We start from the raw sequence: 16,265 nt of genomic DNA on the forward strand, positions 1-16,265 counted from the left end.
CCTATTTGATTTTTTTTTTCATGTTATAATTAAATTCCCAGTCATGGAAGACAGAGAAACCCACTTTTTTGTTTTCACCTAGAGTTTTCTGTAGCAGTCGTTACTAACGCCTTTGTTAAGCAGAAGTCGGGTGGAACCAAGAAAACAGGAACTAACCTGCTGCTCCTTTGAGTCTCTGATCTGGGTGTCCAAAGAACAAGGATTTGTTGCAGTCATTGGACTGCCACCTGCCAGAGGCATTCAACTGTATCTAGCACTATGATGCTGGAAACAATTCATGAGTAAATACACAATAACATTTGTATGTTTACAGCATCTGTCAAAGGTGTGGGTATGGTGATTTCTCAACTGTGTGTTTCCAGTGCAAGTTAAACCCATTAATTAAATTCATGCTCTTGTCCTGCTTCAAAAGGAAAAACAGAGCTGATTTATGGGCACTGACTGCTGCAGGAACTAGGACCTGGTTTTGCTCACTCTCTCTCCTTAATTAATTTTTAAGCATCTGGATAGGTTGTTTCTCAGATTCTGATCATACAAAAGGCTGCACATCCACAATTTCTACAGAGACATGCAGTGTACTGTCTGTCAGGGTTTCTCAGTGCTGGCTGAACAGTGTCTACAGGAATTGTGTTCCGGAACATTCCTGTGCCCAAGCAAGGGATGAAGCTGCAAAAGGTCCCGATTATAAAACATTTCTTATCTCATAATTATTTTACTTGTCCCAACAACAAAAATTATAAAATGAGGGACCTGCAGAACAGTTTTATTTACTGCAACAAAAAAAAAAAAATCTCTTTTTAACAAGAGTTTCAGGGAAATTGCCACAAATACCTTCTGCTAGAGGGCATATCAATGCCTTTATATTGCCACAGCAAATATATGCAAAATATCAGCAACACACCAGTGTGTTTTTTATTTCTTCTAGGTTCTTTAAACAGGAGACAGATTGCTAACATTTGGGGCTGAAATCTGGAGGTAAGCAATCAGAAGACATTTAACACCCAAACTAGGAACAGGAAACTGTTACAGAAGTGGAAAATTTTGGATACTGAACTTTCACCCTTCACTTCTGGGAGATTTTTACTAGTAAAGAACTATATGAACATAGACAGATTATATTGACACAGCATCACCTGCCCAGCAGAGCCACCTGCTGCTGCTGCTGACACTGCCAACAAAGATCAAAGCTTCCCATGCATTAACAAGCTAAACCTGGGTGTTCTGTGTTTCATGCCACGCTTATAGACCCTATATTGACAGAGTGGAAGGCTGGGACAGACGAACTCTGGAACTGCCTTTCAATCAATTATTTTATGATTCTGTACAACACCTTGTAAAACATAAGGCAAATTTATTTTGTTGTGATTCATAGTCCAGGCACCAGAAAGCCTGCTATGAACAAGGATATGCCACCTGAAACAGCTCATTATCACTAGTTGCCAGGAAGAAATAGAAAGTAGCCAGTATGGTCTACAAGAGTGGTAGAACAAACAGAACATAAAATTATCTCTTGCTGCCAGTGACCCAAAGGGGCCTCACTAAGACATGACTATAACTAAGAACCTCCATCTAGACATGAATGGACACGTGATAATGGACTGCAGGATCAACTAAACAGACAACACTATCCTAAGGTGCCTCAGCTAATGGAAAGAGGGTAATTCTCAAGAAATCTCTTGTACAACTGGCAAAACCACACAGCTCTTCCAGACAGCCTATTTTCAGCTGTGGATCAAGACCTTTCCTTTTGTCAGCTTGTTTTAACCACTCAAAAAAAAAACCTGTGCCTTTTCAGTTACAGATTTCAGAATTCAAGAGCTAGCATTCTGATAAATAAAAACTTTTTAAATTCCTGAAAGATTGACAGAATAACTCACCTGGACATGATTATATTTCCTAGGTACATTTTGTAAAGAAAATGGACTATTTGTTTCTCTTCCCCCTCAATTACGTCAGTGAACCAAGACAACTGTCATTACCCACGTTTACTTTTCCTCACCCCTATAGAGTCCAGCAGAGAAGTGTGCAGTTTTAAAGTGGGAAGATTATTTCTTCACTCCAAGCATTCATACAAACAATTTAGGATTTTCAGATTTTGCTCTGATTTCACAAAACTGCTCAGTTTCTTGAACTTACAACAGAATCTTAAAGACTTTGAGTCCACTTCTAGCAAGGTCAGTCACAGTTTTACCATCAAAATGCATTGAGAGAACATTAATACAACCATCTGTAAAAAATTATAGAGAAACACATGAGCAGAATTGCAAAGAACGCATGGAAATCAGAGGTTTGTTCCACTGAAAGACTGTAATGAAGAGCTGAACTGATCCTAAAGACCCAAAAGAAAAAGCTATTGGATGACAGTTTGCAGTAGAGAAAATATTTGGGCAGTACCACGAAAGCACAAGGGCCAAGGCTATTAGAGAAGGGGAGGAAACTGTGAGGGGAATGCAAACCTCAGGGTATAAATTGAAACCACTCTTGATAGCTAAGAACTTTCTGAAACTCCTAGAGTTACCATAGAATTCTAACATTTTTTATCAACGAAGGAAAACAAGTAGTGTCTACAACCAACTGATCTTCAGCTCAGCTTTGAAGTCCAAGTTATGATTTCTGGAAAGGAAGAGTTAAACTCTATATTGTTTGAGTAAAATATGTTAGTTCTCTTTGATCCTTAGGGGGAGGGAAACTTTTCTTTGAAAAGTGCTGGTCAACTTTGCACATTATATAAAGAGGGGATGTGTGTGATGCTTGAAAGTTTCAGGGTGGGAGCTCCTAATGGATCAGGGGCATTAGTGGATGGATCAGGGGCATTAGTGGATTGACCAGTGGCAACTCTCCAGCCTGTCAGAAAACGCAACACCCCATGCACACTTCCACTGGAGGACACAACTTTTAAAACCAAAAACCTAGAAAGAGATTCAACAGCAGCACGAGAAGGTAAATAGGGAAATAATTGCTCAGTGCCAGAATCAACCTGATTTTGTCCAGCACAAAACACACCCAGGGTCTGAAGTGTACCTATAGTCTACGCCAAAGCAGGTTTAAGGTATTTCAATTTTGACTGTATGACTTTGAGACAGCGTGTTTTTTAGCAACTAAATTGAATGGAAAATGCAAATATGAACTTCCGAGAGCCTTATGATTTTGTTTAAATTCCAGGTTATTTTGGAATGGGAAAACTACTTGCTGCTTGGATCCATGACAACCATGTAGATACTAGTCACTCGCTTTAACAATCTACACCACCATGGTAAGCCATATTCCAAAGACTGGATCTCAGGTCACTGGTAGTTGTGTTGTGCAATAAGTTGGAGTGACTGGGTATAAGGCTTCATGTTTCTGTCTCAAACACAGCAACATAAAAAGTATTAAACAACAAAAGTGAGCAGTATATGGCAACACACCTTGATTTACAAACACTGTTTTACACACCAGACAAGTATTAAGTTTCTCAGAATATCTCAAAAGGGACATTGCTAAGCAAAGATGATGGTAAAAAGAGTAATTACATTAAGACATCTGAATGTAATTTGCAGGATTAACAACCATGTTCCAAACTATCACCAAGCAGAAGAGGAAAAAGTTCCAAATACAATGAAAAAAAAAAAAAGAATATTTTTAACTCAAGTTTCAGTACAAATATAGAATGCTTTATGCCTAATCGTATTTGACACTGAGAAAATTAACTATTGGTTCAATTCCAGCTTCTACACTTATTCTTCTGTTAAATATACAGCACTTGAGACTGAGTTTTCAGCACTCATTTTAATATTATAAGCAAACAAGTTTACTAATTGATTGGCTCCCCTTTTCCTTAAAATTAAAAAACCTGCACACTCTACTTTTGGGTCAAAAGCCAATTACACACATCAGAAGTTGACAGTGAAACCAGTTATCATTTGACATGATATAATGGATATGCTGACAACTTACCAACAGCTGTGATTTCCATCAGCTCTCCTTTTTGGCATTTCCATTTTAAATTTCCAGGGAATTACAGGAATTTCATAGAAGATTGAAAATAAACAAACCTCAACTATTAATTAACCCTATAGCTAACCACAGCTTCAAAATTTGTTAAACAGACAAAAAGAATTCACAGCAGTTAAGAATGCACTTTAAGGTTTAGTTAAAGAGGTTACATCTTTTGAATTTGTTAAATAAAATCTGCATCCTTTCAACCTGGGGCCATTTCCTTTCATTTTCATTTTCCTTTCATTGTATGCATAAATTTTCAGATCACAGCTTACACAAAACAAATAAGGGCATTGAGACAGAATTACACTGCAAGTAAGATTAATTAGAGATCAGAGCAAAAATTAAAAGGAGGAATCTACTTGGTAATTAATAATGACAGCTATGTTTAAAAAAATAGAATTAATGCAAAAAAAGATTTAAAATGCCCTCGGTAAAAGGTTGCATAAAAACAGGAACACACTATGACTCATTCTTCATAAGCTTTATTATTTACTCCACCTACAGTACTGATGTCACCTTTAACAGATGCACAGAAATATTCTCAGCCATTTGCAACAGTATAGTAAGATTGAATAGGGCTATAAATCTCCAAAGTGCAGCACAAACATAGAGAAGGATACAAAATGGTGACATACAAGGCAAGTAAAGTGACTTCTTGTAGGGCAACAGAGCAATGCAGTGAATCAAGGTTGAGTGAATCCCAGGTTCTCCTTAGCAATGAGTCACATCAGATATCTGGGCTGCTTATATTTGCATTTGGTTTTCAGTCTTTCAGACTATTAACAGAAAATCTTCTAAATATCACCTATGGATCAGACACTATGCAGTGTTGCCTTCTTGAATTTGTAGGCAAACAGAAACCATGAAACTACACAGCCAGAGCTACTTTCAAACCTGGAGGCTAGCTACTGAAATTTTATAAGAACTTTTCAATTTACCTATACATTCTGAGAAGTATAACTGCACAGAATATGTATGCAAAAAGAGCAGCAGCAGCAATGACTATGTTGCTTGTACTATCCCCCTCCAGCCCCATTAACTATGGATGCTGAATTCAGGAGTTAACTACTTTGGCTTAGATCCTAGGAGTGTTCTGCTGAAAGGGATCTCAAGGCCAGTAAGAATCTCCCTCTCTTACAAGAAAAGACTTGCAGATTTCACAAATGATGCAAGCACGACTCTCCCTGGATTTCTGGTTTGTAAAGTAAGTTGCACTGAGATTTTTCAAGTTACACTAAAGCAGAAAAATGCCAAAAAGAAAGAACATGGCCTAAATTCTAAAATCAACAGAAAAATATATTACACAGAAATGAGCTTCACGTGGTGATTAATAGTCATTATAGGTTTGCCTGCACACACAGATCCACATGGGTGTATCCCACTCACTACAAGAAATAAAGAAAATATTTACATTTTTACAGGAGAAAAAGCAACTGTACTGTTACACTTTAATGCTACAGTTATCTCATTAATTTATTTGTCTTTTTATAAATTCTTAATAGAAAACATTTTGCTGAATTTTCCATTTAGTCTGGAGCACATATCTGAAAGAACAACAGCTTTACCAAAACCTAGAATATTACTGCAATGCCAGAGGCATTTCTTAAGTTTCAAAATTTGTGAAAATCTGAAGGGTGAAGTTCTGACAAGCACACAGTAAAGTTTTAATTGATACTATAAATATCCTGACTCCCAGAAAACCAAAAATCCCATAATACTGCATATTTGAAAGTTTTCTAATTTTACTGTTGTTGTTTAAACACTTCACATGAGTCCTAATCCACTGTAGCAAAGCTCATGCTCACTTTAAGCAGGTTAGCATTCCAATTCAGCTCAAGGGGATGAGCATACTACTCAAGTGATTTGTTTTATCACTGTCTAAAATTTAAAATTCACAATGGCACCAAGAGGAGGTTGTTATATTTCCACACTATTTGCAGTAGACAGTCTACACGTCAGAGTACCCCTCTTACTTGTGCATGCACATGAAGAAACCACTTGCAAAGTGTTTTACTATTGCAGGATCAAGACATTTAAAACAAATCTTTCAAGCAGTCGATGGAGTACAATCTGAAAGGTAGGATTATTTTTTTTTTTATTCTCCTTGTGTAGGTTTAAAACTTACTGGCCATCCACTGTTGTAACTTCAGCATTCCACAACATAAAACACCTCTGGGTTATTTTTCTCTCTGCAGTACTCCACAATAGTTTCTAATGACAATGCTCTGCTGCTGCAAGCACTGGTGAGAAAACAAGTTCTGAACTATGTTTCTTTCCAAACCCTAAGCTTCCTGATGCAGCAAATTTGCCAGTTTCCACTCTGAAGTTTAGAAAAAGACACTGTACAGAAGAAATACAGGAATAAGTTGAATCAATCTAAATCAGTTAACAGAGGTGAAAATGGCAGGAGAAAATGTGGAAATGCAGGCAAATGGTATGGGAAGAACAAGCTAAGTCAAGCGGGGGAAAGAAAGAGGGGGATTTGGGAAAAGAACTAATTGGAAAACAGAAACGTAAGGATTAATTTGGTTGGAGAGGGAGAGCACCCTGACTTCTGACAGTTTCCTTACAAAAAGCTGTGTTATTCCATGAAATGGTCAAACACAAAAGCACAATATCCTGACAATTTTAAAAAATCTCCTTAATCCATTTGTTGGGGTTTGGGGCTTTTTTTGGTTTGGTTTGGTTTGGGGAGGGGGGGAGAATACAGCTTTTGCTTTTTTTTTTTAACTTTTTTTTTCAGAAGAGAATCATTTACTCACACAAATTGCTTTTGGCTTTATCCAATTTTCTTTGGATGAAAGAGGCTGATGTTCTGAGCAGTACAACAACACCACAATATCTGCCACTGGCAATATTTCGGATGATATAAACAAACCAGAAGCATTTGAAATATTCAGGGCAAAATGATTTTTGGGGACACTAAGCTACAACTGAATACCAGAACTGAGATCACGTATCCTGTCTGGCCTCAATCCTGCCTAAAGGCCTATATACAAAAAACTCCAATTCTTATATTTGAAGCAATCTCCATAGACATCCAAGTTTACTTTCAGTATATTACTCCCTTAAGTAAAAGTGTATGGCATACTTAAAGGATAAAGGCCTGCTAAACTCCAGCAGTGTCTCTTCATGCCCACTTTCAAAGGCTCAACAGGGTAAAAAAAACAAACAAACAAACAAAACAAACAAAAAAAAACCAAAAAAAACCAAAAAAAACCCAAACAAACAAACAAAAAAAAAACCAGAAAAACCAAACAAAAAAAAAAATTCAAACCAAACCAAAACAAAAAACACCTGCTGACATAAAAATTCAAGTAAAAAGATTTGTTTGCTTTCCTGTCAGCACTGCAAAGAAAATCAAACTGCAGTTTCTGACTCATTCAGCCCCAGAGTAATAAATATTCTGAAAGTCAGATTCTGTCCTTATTTACATTCTCCCAGTCACCTCTGGTGAGGGTGCAGGAAACTAAGGCCACATCATGGCCAGGAGAGAATTTGTTTTGTATTCACATTGTCATGTGGATCCTCCTGCATTTCTATAGGATCTTAGGGACCATGATACCAGTTCAAATCAGTGACCTGAGTGACCAGCAATATCCCAGTTTCCAATTCAGTGCCTGAGTTTAGTGCCAGTTCATGTTTAAGTCACAGGTAGGTATTGAGATCCCCCAGATGTGCCTCGTCAGGTACTCCAGTTCATCAGTTTGCTCAGCAGAATCTCACACACAGCCAAAACGGGACATAGCCAAAAGCAAATGTGTCAAGGACTGAATGCAACTGCAGACCTTGACATATTGATGCTTTCTTCAAATGCACCCTCCTTACCTCAGCATTTGCCCTTCCTCAAATTCAGCTAAAATTTCAATCTGATCTTTCACCAGGGACAGCAACATCTTTAAATATTGTTATATTTAACAGATGTCTTTGACCTCTCAGCAACTGTTGGATTTATGCAGTCCTCAAAATTTACCAGACTTTAATATATCTATGGATTAAGCATCATGTTTTTGTCCTCTCTCTCTCTACTCTGGCATTCTAAATTTTTTGAGCCCTGTAAAGCTAGGTCCTTCTTTGTACCTCATCTTTCATCCAAAAGTTGAAATTTCACTTCTTCAGCTATCCCTGTAGACAGAACTAGAAGCAACTGTAAGAAAGTTATCCTCAGACCTTTAGTTTTTCTCATTTCCTTTATATTTTAAAGATAGGTCTGATAGACCTACTGAGGGAAACATAACAAACAAAAAAATTAATCACCAGATTTGGAATTGTAGGTATTTTTTTATGCCAGGAGAAATGTTGCAGCCACTAGGAAAAAAAAGAAAGTATAAAGAACAACGACATGCATATAAAAACCTCAGTGTTTCCCATGAAGTAGACAACTAGGCAGAAATTAGTCAGTGGAGGGACTCATCAAGATTTTATTTTAAGTAACCCAGAACATCTCCATGATTTCAGTGTATGATTGTTTCTCAAGTAGGCACACAGAATATGGATGGACTCAGTGTAAAAGGCTTGTGGTCTTCAGCATGCTCAGACCAGGCCACTGAACAGGGTTGAAATTACAGAATATCACAGAAGCAGGGTAGAGCAGTTCAAACTTGGGTCTGACCTTTCAGCTAATATGACAAGGGAAAATACCTCGGAGAGCATTGAGTACACCTCAAAGTACAGATATTTCTAGCAAGAGCTAGGAAGCAGCCACTTGCATATTTACAGAATAGGAACCATATGAGAAGACAGGAAACAGCAGAGTATTATGAAGTATTCAAATACTTCAGAAATAATTAGGAGCAAATAATAGCTTTCAACAGCTATACCACCATAATGTGAACATGGAACAGAATTTCCAAATTATAGCTTTTATTTTTGTTGCAGCATCTTTATAAAGTACTTCATATTTTAAAATAAACATAAAAAATTTAACTTGAAGAGTTATGGTATACATCACTTGCTGTGCACTTCTCTTTCAGCAGCCGCATGCAATCAAGTCAATCTCTCTGTATGACATCTTCCTACTATTCTCTTGGGAAGCCATAAGAGCAATGATCCTTTGAAATCCATAACCAAGACATCAGTAGCTGTGTTTTAAAAACTGGGGAGCAAATAATGAGACGTTATTACCAACAGGAAGAGAAAACTGCTTGGACTGCCACATACTATCATACATTTATTCCCTGTTTGAGACTCTTTTTATTTATCTTTGCATATCTGTGTATGACACTTAAGGAGAGGTATATTTATATAGAAATGCAGCTTTACAACCTAACTTGACATGTTATTTGTTTATCAGAAAGATTATGGTATAAAAATGACAAACCACTTCCTCTGCTGAATCCCTTCAAGACTGACAAATGGGGCAAATAAGTTGAGTTTTTCTCCTGGAAAGATTCACTGCATCATATATATGACACACATGAAAGACATGATAGAATAGGGAGTCCAAGTTAAGAGCAAGAATTTATAATCAAATATCCATATGTACCTGTGCCAAGAGGGACAAGGCACTTCAGCTGAAAGTCTGCTGAGAGATTCTGAACCCCTTGCCTTAAGGTGTGACTATACAGATTTCCTGTGTCCTGAATCCACAGGGTGTTGCTAAGACTTCAAAGACTGGCAGGTGCATTAAGACCACATCTTACAGAGACTAAGAGAACAATGTTCAACCTAAAACACAGTAACCACATCAAGCGAAAACCATCGAGAAGGCAGTGATTATTTTACACAGTATTCAAAGAGTTAGAGAATTCCCTTATTAGGAGGATCCCCAGTTCAGATTGACCCCAGTCTCAAAGCCATACCTCACAGCTATCAAAGTCAGGTCCTTGATGGATTGCTCTGAAACAGGTTGCTGAAGCCTGCCACTGGGAAAGGAGCTGGTCTAGGCAAAGTGTAAGCAAAGGAACCTTATGAATTGCAGACCCACGGTAGCATTATTCCAGGCCCTGATTCTAGATTTGTTTCTATGTTAAATGTTTTAAAAAGGCATTGGATACAACCAAGGTTTTTCCAGGCAAGGGCTGGAACCCAAGAATTCTTCCTCCAAAGTGCAAAGTTGCACAAGATTACAAGGAGACACTTTAACCTCTCAAGAGAGATAAATTCAGGTACAGTCCTTCTGTTACATAAAAATTGGCTATAACTATTTTGAGGCCAGAGCTGTGCTGCCAAACACAGATCCCCACTTGAGCTTAGCCTAACACAATTACTGAATGAAATATAGTTTCTCTGCTGGTTGCTTCTTTCACACGTACATGATCATCTGCTTCCCACATCCAGTTTTTGCCTTGTCACACATTTAGACCATACATCCCTTAGGAAGGAGCACATTTCTATGTTTGCCTCGGCACACTATGGGACTAGAAACACTTTAGGGTTTTAGGCCCCACAATTAAACAAGCTATTATATTTTATGAGATTAACAATTTTAAGAGAAAGGAAATATAAGCTTCAGTAACTTAAACACTAGACAGTGATGTAAGTTTGGGAAGATCAAATGTAAAAAACAAGCATAGCTGAAGAGGAAATGAGTGTTTTATGCTACAAGCTATATTTGGGTTTCCTTTATGCAAACTGGCTAATGACTGTGAGAGTTTTACCCTTTGCCCCACTCTTCCTCTTACTCATTAAAAATAAAATAATCATTTTGTATGGCAAATAATGGGAGTAGGGAAATGTTCTGTGACTTAGTGAATGATGAGGAACCAGTCAGAGAGAATGCATTTCCTTTTAATTATCTTATAAATATTTTAAATCAGTTGCAAAAAGCATAACAGGAAAAAAAGGATGTGTACAGATCACCTCCAGGTTGTACCCCATGTCCCCTCTAGGGCGTTCTACTGCACTAATAATGGCCTCACAAAAAGGTCCAACTCCCATGTAAGCTTGGCCTCACTCTCTCATAGGTGTTTATGAAAAAATTCAACAGCTACCAGAGATATTAGAAAGTAGCCAGTGAATGAAACAGTAAAAGAATGACTTCTAAAAGAAAAAAAAAAAGAACTGACAGGATGGAAATAGAAATAGGAACCTATAATGAGAATAAAACACAGCACTTCATTTACTAACTAATACTGTCAGGAAGCCACTAGAAATAAGTGAAAGATCTGGCTGTCCTTATTGGCTTGGACAGAAGGACATTTTGAGAGGAACTAGTAGGACCTAACATAGCAATGCATATTATTAAATTTTTTGGAAGATCAGCTTAGGCAAAGACCAACAGTCACAAATCAAAACAAAACACCTTTTGTAAAACTGATAGCATCTACTTTTCATTACCTTTCCCTTCTGCCAACATCCCTGCAAATAACAAGTGCAGGTGTGCTGCTCAAGCTGCACTGGTAACATCCAAGCTTCCCTGCCTTGGGACCTACCCGGCAGTGTAGCTTAGTTTGGTGCAAAACAGCTTCATGAAAAAGCAATAATTTGAAGGGGCAATGTAGAAGCAGAAAAACCATCAGGATCTGAGAAAAACTTTGATAGATGCCTCGTGGTATGGGGAGAGAGCAGCTGTAAAGAAGTGGAGCAGTTTCTAATGTTGCATTTGCAGCAATCCAGAAGCTCCCCATTCCAGCTGAAGTATTTACACTGGCATATAACAACTGGCAAGTATTGCCATTTCCAACTATACTGGTATAATTTCTTGACAGTAAAACTACACATATGTAAGATAATTAGCACTTATTTTTCTAATATAAGCAGAGCAGATTAAATCTGACCTTTTCTCAGCTCTTTGAGAATACAAGTATAAGCAGATATTTCCATTACTCTCACCATCCTGACTGCCAAAGCAGCTTCTCATCAGATCGTAGCCAGACATCATACTGGCAGGATGCTCTTCCCCATTGTTGAGAAATATCACAGCATGCACTCACAATTAAAGGGCATGATTGACCCTTGCACAGTAGACACACCTCTCAGCTAGGAGCCTGCACTCTTCCTTGGATGGTGTTATAAATAATGCAAATATATAATACACGGTTTATTCTATTACAGTACTATTTCATGTACATGGTAATTAGTGTTGACCGCTAATGTTGTGATCCTGGGACAAAGAGCATAGAAATTGCTCATTTTTGTCAACCACTACTATTGCAAATTTCCTGGATAAACATTTACTACATGTATACATTTTCAGATGACACCATGCAAATAGAAGTTAAAATCATGATAACATACTCCCACTGGCTGAGTGGTGAGTAGGCCATAGTTTGGTAATTAGTTGATGCTGTATTGATGGTTCATCAGGCAAGAATAGTGCTTGTTTATTTGGGTATTTGATATTCATAGAATCACAGAAAGGCTTGGGTTGAAAGGGACCTTAAAGACCATCTAGTTCCCATTCTCCTGCCAAGGGCACAGATGGCACCCACTAGATCAGGTTGCTCAGGGTCCCATCCAACCTGGCCTTGAACACCTCCAGGTATGGGATATCCACAACTTCTCTGGGCAACCTGTTCCTGTGCCTCACTACCCCTTGGGTAAAGAATTTCTTCCTAACATCTCATATAAATTTCTCCTCTTTCAGTTTAAAACCATTTTCCCTTGTCCTATCACTATCTACCCATGTAAAAAGTTGTTCTCTTTCATTTTTATAAACCCTCTTTAAGTAATGGAAGACCACAACAAGGTCTCCCCAGAGCCTTCTCTTCTCCAGACTGAACTACTCCAGCTTTCCTAGCCTGTTTTCAGAGAAGAGGTGCTCCAACCCTCTGAATCTTTAATTACTTTGCTCTTTAATCTCCTGAAAAGTGTGGGATTCAGCTAATTAGAAACAATTCTGTTTAAGTGTCACTTGGTTTGCTTCTCCCCATGCTATGACTAGTCACATTCCTTTGTCATTTAAGGATTCAGCTATCCTGCCATGTATTACCTTGATGAAGCAAAAACATTTTGTGATATCAGACCTAGTTTCCCAGTAATGAAAGAACTACTCTATGTCAGAATACAAAGCATCAAAATTTATGAGGCCATAAATATGTGAGTTCTACATATTTCCCATGCTTCTGATGACTGAGAACCTCCAGTTTTTGATACCTGCCCTGATTAAAACCCCTTTTGTCCCTTGAAAAAACTACAAGTCTAAATCAGTTTCAGTGATTAGTTTAGGCTTCACCGGAAAGAAGCCTAAATTATATCCCTAATTCCCTACACACAAAACCAACCTCAACCTTCATACCTTGAATAGCATACAGAACACATCAAATTCCTCCCAGTCATTGTCTGTACACAGTGTCAGTGTGTAATATCACCCAGAAGTTTGACACTTGAGTCCTGAAAACACAGAGTCAGGCCACTGCCTTGAACAATGTATCCATGTGCTTGATTCAGCCTGGTCAGGGAGAAAGAGAAGAAAGAATTAAAAAAAAAAAAATACATTATCAGTGTTAACAACTGATGATAGTGTAAGGATTATTTGCATTCAAGCAACAATCACATCTATCTGTGAAACACAGGGGATCCAATTTGAAAAGGGAAAAAAAAAAACAGAGGGTAGCAGTGGGAATCAAACACCCAAAGCTGACTGCCATAAGTCAGCTAGTTAGGCAGTGGCTGAAGAAGTTTTATAAGTTTTTCATGAGTCTCTCTGTGTCAGCTTCTCTTATCTTCACCGTTAGCTGTACTAGAAATGCATGCAAACTGCTCAGTGGGCAAATAAGGCCTCAGTGGAGAATAAAAGTGCCTCATAGACCTGTGCAGCTCCTCAGCTTTGTGAAATAAATGAAAATAGGACAAGCAACAATAACCTTGGCAATAACCTTGTGCCGGCAGGATAGCATAAGGCTCTTTCTGGCAGACACTCTGACAGTTCTTATTCCCAAATATAGATCCTGCTTCTCTCAAAACAGGAGAGTAAACTAAGCTGCACCAGAAAAAGCACTTGCAGAGTTCCCTTTTCTTGCAGAGCAGCATAGATAGCAAGGAGCGCAGGGTGACTCAAAGTCCATCCACAGGTCATATTTTGTCAGCAGGATGGCACTCACTAGGGCTGGACTGCAAGACAGCTGAAGCACAGAAACAACACCTCAGTGCTGCCTTTTAAGAAAGTGTGAACAAAAAGACTGAAGTCAATTCAGCTAGAGAAAAACAGACACACGAAAATGGCCCATGAAGTGGGATCCCCTTCCTATAAGGGAGCATATTACAGTATTTCCTCAGGTTAATTCACATATTTTAGATTTTATATGTCAATTCAGCTTTTCTGTGAAGCACATTTAAAATAAATTTCCAGATTAAGATTCAGTCAGGAAAAATGAAAGTAGATAGATTTCAGCCCAGCTTTTAGTACTGGTCTGAATGCAGGTATAAGCACAGATTTGTTATCAAATTTTTGCTCCCATAAGAAGCACACTAAGACATGAGTTGCCACAGACACTAGAGACTTAACAAAAAGGATCAGACAACCTATGCCACTTGAATTTTCACAGTTTTTTCAGTTCCCACCTACATGCTAAAATGCAACTGTTCCAGCCCAAATGGGCTGCAACTTTCAGGTACATCAGTAAAATTGATTTGGAGTTTTTGAGAAAAGGAATTGGTTTTTGGAAATGTTCTGTTGTCAGAAAGAAAAAAAAAAGGCTTTTATTGGTGATGTTAGTCCCCACAGGTCATAATAGAATCATAGAATCAGCCAGGTTAGAAAACACCTCCAAGATCATCAAGTCCAACCCTTGATCCAACACCACCGTGGTTACTAGACCATGGCACTAAGTGCCACATCCAGTCTCATCTTAAAAACCTCCAGGGATGGTGAATCCACCACCTCCCTGGGCAGCCCATTCCAACGTCTGATCACTCTCTCTGTAAAAATTTCTTCCTAATATCCACCCTAAATCTCCCCTGGCTCCCCTGGCAGAGTTTAAGATAGTGCCCTCTTGTCCTACTGCTGGTTGCCTCGGAAAAGAGACCAACCCCAACCTGGCTACAACCTCCTTTCAGGGAGTTGGAGAGAGTGATGAGGTCTCCCCTGAGCCTCCTCTTCTCCAGGCTGAACAATCCCAGCTCCCTCAGCCTCTCCTCATGGGACTTGTGCTCCAGTTCCTTCACTAGCCTTGTTGCTCTTCTCAGGACCTGCTCCAGCACCTCAATATCCTTCCTGAACTGAGGGGCCCAGAACTGGACACAGCTCTCGAGGTGTGGCCTCACCAGTGCTGAGTACAGGGGAAGAATCACTTCCTTGGACCTGTTGGCCACACTGTTCCTGATCCAGGCCAGGATGCCATTGGCCTTCTTGGCCACCTGGGCACACTGCTGGCTCATGTTCAGCTTCCTATCAATCCAAACTCTCAGGTCCCTTTCTGCCTGGTTTCTCTCCAGCCACTCTGTCCCCAGCCTGTAGCACTGCATGGGGTTGTTGGGGCCAAAGTGCAGGACCCGGTACTTGGCCTTGTTGAACCTCATCCCGCTGGAATCAGACTATCTCTCCAGCTTGTCCAGGTCCCTCTGCAGAGCCCTCCTGCCTTCCAGTAGATCAACACTACTCCACAACTTGGTGTCATCTGCAATAGTTGGGGTTGGAAGAGACCTTTAAAGGTCATCTAGCCAAGGCCCCTGCAATGAGCAGGGACATCTTCAACTAGATCAGGTTGTTCAGACAATTCTGGGCCCAGGATGTTTTGGGTTTCACCTCCCCTCCTCTCTCTCTCTCTCTCTCTCTCTCTCTCTCTCTCTCTTTGGAGCCCCTCTGGTCTCAGAATAGTGACTAAGGTCAGAAAAAAAACCCAGAAGATTTGAAGTGTTATCTGTACTTAAAGTTAAGTGAGACAGTTCATACAGATTATATTAGTTCAGTAGCAGTGATTATTCTACACCGTGTGTGGCTAAGTTATGTTCCTGCTCTTTCTTCTTTTACAAGCTTTTTCGTTATTCTCTCTCTCCCCCTCTACTAAAGGCTGGTATTTTTTTCTACTGTATGTTTACCAGTTTTCTAAATTTCTAAATATAATTCTTCTCATCTCTACTAGCCCTCCCACAATCGTTTTGTGCCTCTTTTATATTATCTGCAATTCAGATCAATTATTCCTCTGCCTCCACACCTCAGTAACACATAGATTCACAGAATCGTCTGGGTTAGAAGGGACCTCTAAAGGTCATTTAGTCCAACCCCCTGCTATTAGCAGGGACACTGCACTTCCCTACAGCCTAGGCACATCTGACCCTTTCTTGCACCTTGGCATATGCTGATGACAGCATCTGAAATTTTCTGAGAGGTGTGAATGCCTACTTAGCACAGAAGGCAAAATGCACCTCCCATTAAGAGAAGCTCGTCAAGTGCTAGAGCTCTC

General features: G+C 39.1%; 1 protein-coding gene across 8 annotated transcripts in view; it reads left to right on the forward strand.

The window, feature by feature from the left end:
- CUNH4orf19 (chromosome unknown C4orf19 homolog) overlaps positions 1 to 16,265 on the forward strand; it is a 42,837-nt gene that overhangs the window by 17,987 nt on the left and 8,585 nt on the right. For 2 of the 8 annotated variants that reach the window (XR_003527599.1, XM_027643045.1), the window contains exons 2-3: positions 926 to 975; positions 3,163 to 3,253. Coding sequence is in view for 2 of the 8 variants with exons in the window: in XM_027643040.1 (XP_027498841.1) it covers positions 5,961 to 6,058 (98 nt within the window). In the remaining 6 variants the exon portion in view is untranslated. Of the gene's footprint in view, positions 1 to 925; positions 976 to 3,162; positions 3,254 to 4,843; positions 5,186 to 5,724; positions 6,059 to 16,265 lie in introns of those variants that run through there. The other 6 variants (XM_027643040.1, XM_027643042.1, XM_027643043.1 and 3 more) reach the window with 5 other exon arrangements.

This window comes from Corapipo altera, unplaced genomic scaffold (genome assembly GCF_003945725.1).
Source record: "Corapipo altera isolate COAL_440 unplaced genomic scaffold, ASM394572v1 22, whole genome shotgun sequence".
Lineage (NCBI taxonomy): Eukaryota > Metazoa > Chordata > Aves > Passeriformes > Pipridae > Corapipo > Corapipo altera.